Genomic DNA, 6,629 nt, shown 5'->3' with positions numbered 1-6,629 from the left:
TTTACTGGCTTTTCGAAGGTTAGGCGGCCACCCTTTGTTTAAAGAATTCCCTTGTGTTTTTTTCAACTTTCCTTTTGCTTGCTAACTTTCCTTCTCTTGATGTTTTAATTAATATTGATATTGTATTGCAAGAGATAAATGACAATTCATGATAAGATAACGAGGATCAAATTAATAAAAACAAAGAAAACGAGGGGAATTAACTAAAACTTAACACCCCATAGCCCCCGCTCTATCTTATAAATTAACCTAAATTTATTTAACATGTATACATCAAATGCCGATAAAGATAAACCGATATTATGTAACAAAGTACTTTGTACTTCTGTTTAACTTCAGCTCAACATTTGAAGTTAGAACCTTTCATTCAACAGTCACCATAACATAGTCCAGTGTTCGTGGACCTTAAACGGTTTGGATACCGTTACAAAAAAAACAAAAGGCTGGCCACAATATAACCCATTGAGCAGAAAGTTTCGTAACGTAATATGTATAGTACACTGGGACAAGATGAGACGCTTAAGCACAAATTGCCAAATATTTCCAAAATCAAAATAGATGACGGTTTTTGAGTAATACCACGAATTAGTACTATCATTCCTTTATTAATTGACAACAATTTAATAAAATATATTAAAACACACGCGGAGTTATTTAGCGATCCGCACAGCAGGTGAAATTTTACAAATTTAAAAACACACAGGATAAGATGGGACAGTTTAAAATCATTGTTAATTTTGATTAATAAGTGTATTTATAAATAGGAATATACGTAAATAACACGAAATAATACTGTACGCTTTGAAAATTAAGTATAAACATTCTTTTTCTTGCCTTACTGCTATAGTTTTTAACATGTTACCTATACATTATATTATTTCATAACAATTGGTATTGTTTGAACGACAATGGGTAATATTCGAACATTAATGGACAATTAGTTATAGTTGAATAACCCTGAAGTATAAATTACTAAATTAGAAGCAAACCTTTTAAAGTTTGGCAATGAAAACATACAAAACTACAATGTGGGGGAAGATGGGACTCTAAATTTAGCAGTATTCTGCAACTTGTAGTTAACCTACCGAATTTAACAGGCTGTGCTAGTTTCTTTGCCATGTAAACTTCATATATATAACGTATTTGTTTGTTGTTGTTATTACAAATTAAATTCATATTGACCCGTGCCTATTTTCTTCATGCTTATATCTCAGTGTTTTTTTATTTAAAAAACGAGAACTAGTTTTATGAAACAAAATCAAACTGTACGAAATATTCAAGGTTGTTTTATGAAGCTATGAAACTAGTTTAATCGTTCGCACACGCAAACTAAAAAAATCATCGGCTTTACTATGATTTAGCGAGCATTAAAAAATAGCACCTTACTATTTCGCATTTTTTTACCCGTTCAAGGTATACTGTTTCTATTTTTCCCCTTTTTTTAATATTTAAAAACAGTAATCAGCTTTGACGGGCATTTTATAAAGTCGTGATAATACTGCCCAATAATTCTGTGACCTTATTTTCCTCATTATCATTAAATGGGGCTCCGTAAAAAGAAAATTAAAAAAAAAGTCTTGTCTGACAAAGTGTCCCATCTCCCCCCACCCTACTTTTTGTGTCTGGGCAGACTGGCCACTATATTGGGGTGTAGCCTACTATGCTACGTTCTGACATTTTTAGGTACACGGCACAGCACTTGGATCGCTTTAAAGTGGCTGTACACAGTATCCGGCATACGAAGTCGTATGCGAACCCAATACCGAGTTCCGCATGCGGCAGCGAAATCCGAACAAAACAGACAAAACGGACGAATTTCGGATATAATTTCATTTTATCTTTTTATTATATTAGTATGTTTTGTTTGAATCTGAGGTATAATTTATTAAATTAAAAGCAAATCTTCTAAAGTTTGGCAATAAAAACCTACAAAACTATACAATGTGGGGGGGAATGGGACACCAAATTTAAATATTTTTACATTAACAATATTTTGCAGCTTATAGTTAACCAACCGAAATTCTCGGCTGTGCTAGTTTCTTAGCCAGCATGTAAACTTCATATACGTACCTTTAAAACAATATAAAGTTGTTGTTATTATTCTAAATTAAAGTCATATTGAGCCCCGGCCAATTTTCTATCTTAGTTTTTTACAAAACTAAAACTAGTTTTATGAGACTACATATAACTGTACGAAATATTCAAGCTTGTTTTATGAAGGTAAAAAAATCTAGTTTAATTATTCACACTCGCAAATTACAACATTTTATCGGCTTTACTATGATTTAGCCAGCATTCAAAATTGGCACCTTACTAAATCGTATTTTTTACCTGTTTTAAAAAAACTGTTTCTATTTAGCATTTTTTTCAATATTTACCAACATTAATCGGCTCTGACGCGCGTTTTATAAAGTTGTGATAATACTACCGCATAATTCTGTAACATTTTTTTGATTATCATTGAAGGGTTCTGCATAAAGAAAATTACAAAAGTCTGATAAACTGTCCTATATATCTTCCCCATCTTTCTATACGCAACTAAATCGCAACAGAGGTTGTAAAAAGAAAGTTTTGCGGCACGTCTGAGATCGTTTCATAGCACACGACCCGAGAAACCCTAATATTATGCTTAACAGGCGTACAATGGTAAATTATTTGACTATATCCCTTTTCCACGCTTCGTATACAGCGAATAACGTTCATAAATATTTTTTTGCAAAAGCCAAAACAAATAACCACAGATACGACTCCACAATAAAAGGATTTTTAAAAAAAATAGGTAAAAAGAATGATTGAACGATTGAATGTAACTTGCTTTAAGCTTAAAAAATAATCGTTACAACCCCGGTATTACCACCAACTGACTTTTATTCTAGCTTTTCAGTCACACAGTATAACAAGGTTTACAATAGATCTCTAAGGCGAAAGGAGGAGAAGTTATAGTAAACGACAGTCGTTATATAACAACTACCCGCAAAAAAATCAAACTCACAGTGAAATGAAACTTGCATATAAATTCTTAAAACAAAGGTCCCATTTTGAGTGATATGTCTACTCTGGCCAGAATCCCACAGGTCTCCGCTGTCTTGCCTCGCCATAGGGCCTCGTCATGGTTATAGAATAAACATTTAAAATGCACCCTATATAATAAACTCAAGAATCAATACATTTTCCCCAATCTTGTCCGTATTGAAAATAAGAAATATCTCCCGTTACTTTCCGTCTTGGATTATCAAGCAGTTTACGACACAATAATTCTTCACCTGTTATTTTATAAAGTTCTTGGACCCTTATTGTTTCAGAATTCGGGTTTACATACCAGTCAAAGTATTTTAAATAAGCTTCATCGTTCTGATCAAGGTATAAAAGATATTCAACCAACTTGGCCGGGCTTTCAAAGTTGTCTGTGTGGATATAAGACCCAGGTGGAGCGAGCCTGGCCACTGTCATTTTTGTAGGCCCCCAAACAACTGGGACTCGGCCCATTAGAACGCCTTTTTCCCAAAACTCGTCAGTCAAGTAGTCAATGCAGTTCTGTGTCTCTTCAAATGCGAGATAGAACTTGTACGACAGCAAGACTTCATCGCTTAGTTTCTTATAAGCTTGCTTGTTATTAAAACACCAACCGTATCTATCTAATGGCAGACCAGCTTCCACAAGAGCATTCGCGTATTCCATTCGTAACTTGGAACCTCGGAGTAATTCGCAATCGTTCACCACCCAAAGCTGGAATATATTAGTTGGTTAGTATACGCCTAATGCTCAGTGTTCGTTAACACCTTTCAAAGCGCGTTTGCTCCAGAGCGCGTTTGCTGCTGATTAGTGACTTTTACAAACACGCGTTTTCTCTGCGGCGTTTCATTTGCTGCCTATAGTGCACAGGCAGTACAACGCTAGTAAACAACAAGTTGCAGATGCTAGCAGCAAGCATTTCTTAACTTTCATTCGTTTAGGTAGCGAAACTGTTTGGATCTTCATGCGTCGTTTATAGTGATGACGTTTGTAGTAATATAGTTAGGCAAAGATAGTACATAGAAGTCAATATGAAGACCACGAACTAAACGGACAAAGGTATGTGGAAATACGTGTGTATGTATATTGAGTTAGATGTGTTACTATGGTTCAATACATAGTCGTACTATGTCCTCCAAAGTAGCAGTCATTATCAAATCCGTGATAAGTTGCAAACCTTACGGTAGATAACACAAGCGAAAATGCATGTGTAGTAGGATGGGGGAGGATGGGACATCTTTAGCACATACTATCTAAATATCCTGATAAACAATAATAACGGTCTATGGGAGACGTAAGGGTATGATTTTATAATTTTTTGAATATTCTTTGTTTACTACCAAATGGGACTCGAAAATAGAATAATAAGATGCCCCATCTCCCCCAACTTACTATACGTCAGCATATAACACGTGTAGTATGGACACCTGCATTATAACTGTTAAAAATCGCTAAGCAAGAATAAATGGTAATATATGATAATTGAGAAGAATACTAACGGCTAGTTTTTCTTTATGTTTTAAATTCTCTTCCACAAAATCGCTCCCCCTTGCGAAAATATTCTTTGCCATCTCCATGTTGAGGAAAGGATAAAAAACGTCCGACATAAGTCTGTACGTCATAGTCCAGTTTATGAACGCACGATCGAAATGGTTCGGATGAAAGTTTTCGTTGTTTCGCATGTAGGCGGGGTTGTCCATTGCCCAGAATACGTAGTATTGACTTGGTTTCCTGAAAAATAAATTTGTGTTTTAACAAACGTGCTTATTGTTTTACAAGTTGTTTTCCGTAAGACCTTACCCTTATATAAAAGTATATACAACCGTTGATCTTTAAACACTGTATAGACTTACATACTGTTGTCGAATATAAAGTAACTTTTAGATAAAATGTGAGGTCTGATAGCAATTAGTGAGAATATGCTGTAGTGTCCCGGGTGTGGCAATATCGGACTTTACTTCTAACTCGTATATACAATACATTATGCAGTGTATACCAAAGGGTTCTAGTCTCGGCAGGCTTGGGGATCATTTACAAGATACCTACCAGCAATAACCCCGGAGGATACCTACAGTGCTGTGGGGTAAGATGGGACACCTTTAGCACATAATATTCAATTACCGTTATCGTGTTTTCACGGTTAACTCTTTGAATGTTTTTTGTTATTACCATATGGGACGAAAATAGAATGAAAAGGTGTCCAATCTCTCCCCACCCTACTATAAATCTTAATTCAGTATAAACCACAGAAATTCAGTATAAACCACAGAAAAACCGAAAAAACTACATAATACGCCCTGGATTCCATTGACTACAATAGTAAACGGCACCGTCTATATTGACTTTGGTAAACGGGAACGACTCGCAAAAAAGAGAGAAAGAGTGTATCACCTCTCTCCTTTACCGACATTGGAGATGCGCGTTCTATTCTTTTTTTATTTCTGTGGTATAAACACAGCGCCGGATTCGCACTCCTACCTGAAATGCTTCCAAGGCAATGTTTCCTCATCTAGCGCCGTGTAATGAAATATAACGGCAGCTGCTTCCTGGATTCGACTCCTATCATAAGTTAGAACACATTCCCCAACCGTATGTCCCTCGGCATGGCCCTTCCACGCATACCCCCACGGTCGACGCCATGACAAGATTACTGTTTTCCTATGGATACAAATATATAGTATAAACGTGAGAACTATTAACCAAATAGATGTGGGTTCGAAGCCCGATGCTGGCATCATTGTAGGCGGATGTATCTTGGGGCAAGAAACTCAACGCTAATTGCTCCTTTATGGCTTGTCCGGCCATCCAAAAATCAATCACTTACAAAGTTACACACGTGGTAACTTGTAAGCGAACACGAGGTGTATGAAACAGATCACCCATGTTATAACATCTCTTGTAGACTCGCCGTATAAAAAAAATAAGGTACAATTAATGTTATTCATACACTTGCAAAACGTGCAGTCAATAAGTTTATGTTCTTACCTTTTCTTGAATGGTATAAAGCTTCCAAACGCTGTTTTGATTGGTTGATTTTCGCTTACGTGTCCAACAAATGGGTTAGTCTGTGACGTAATCATCAAAATAAACGTACAACAGGACACCGACAAAGTAATCCCCACAAACATACAATTCCTATAACGTAATCGAGATATACTGTAGGGTCTCATCGTGTATAAGCAAGTCTGTAGATAAACAACATAAAAATATTTACTGGCTTTTCGAAGGTTTACCAGCCACGCTTTTTATTTGCCGCATTTCCTCAAATAGTTTTTATCCTACGCCTGTTTTAAACGACTGTCGTTGTTGCTAATTTCCTTCGTTGTTTCGTATGCGAAGTTGTATAATATATAGTAGGGTGGGGGAAGATGGAACACCTTATCATTCTATTTACTAGTCACATTTAGTAGTAAACAAAGAAAATTCAAATAAATATAAATCCGTATCCCTACGACTCCCATAGACCGTTGTTAAATGTTTAAACACGTTCAGGATATTTGGATATTCCGCACTAAATGTGTCCTATCTTTCCCCATTCTATTATATGGGCAATCGTAAAACTCTCTTTTCATAACAAGTACCATTTGAAAATCTTTGCTTCCAGTCACAGTCTTGCT

General features: G+C 35.9%; 1 protein-coding gene across 1 annotated transcript; it reads right to left on the bottom strand.

Annotated features, from left to right (window-relative positions):
- Nucleotides 1-2,586: 2,586 nt before the first annotated feature.
- LOC149739191 (3-galactosyl-N-acetylglucosaminide 4-alpha-L-fucosyltransferase FUT3-like) lies at nucleotides 2,587-6,193 on the bottom strand. Its single transcript, XM_089874229.1, has 4 exons — nucleotides 5,998-6,193; nucleotides 5,491-5,670; nucleotides 4,512-4,743; nucleotides 2,587-3,726 (listed from the first exon to the last, which is right to left on the bottom strand). Exons 1-4 carry the CDS (start codon nucleotides 6,180-6,182, stop codon nucleotides 3,154-3,156), a joined length of 1,170 nt encoding a protein of 389 aa, XP_089730355.1. The 5' UTR covers nucleotides 6,183-6,193; the 3' UTR covers nucleotides 2,587-3,153.
- Nucleotides 6,194-6,629: the final 436 nt, after the last annotated feature.

Source organism: Ciona robusta, chromosome 3 (assembly GCF_009617815.1).
Source record: "Ciona robusta chromosome 3, ASM961781v2".
NCBI lineage: Eukaryota > Metazoa > Chordata > Ascidiacea > Phlebobranchia > Cionidae > Ciona > Ciona robusta.
This window is presented reverse-complemented; position numbering and strand designations above follow the sequence as displayed.

Excerpts from the sequence above, each read along its gene's own strand:
- LOC149739191 (XM_089874229.1), bottom strand. The coding sequence starts at position 6,182 with ATGAGACCCTACAGTATATCTCGATTACGTTATAGGAATTGTATGTTT. Across the intron at positions 5,671-5,997 it reads TTTATACCATTCAAGAAAAG|GAAAACAGTAATCTTGTCAT; the intron begins GTAAGAACATAA and ends TTGTATCCATAG. Across the intron at positions 4,744-5,490 it reads TTGCCTTGGAAGCATTTCAG|GAAACCAAGTCAATACTACG; the intron begins GTAGGAGTGCGA and ends TTTATTTTTCAG.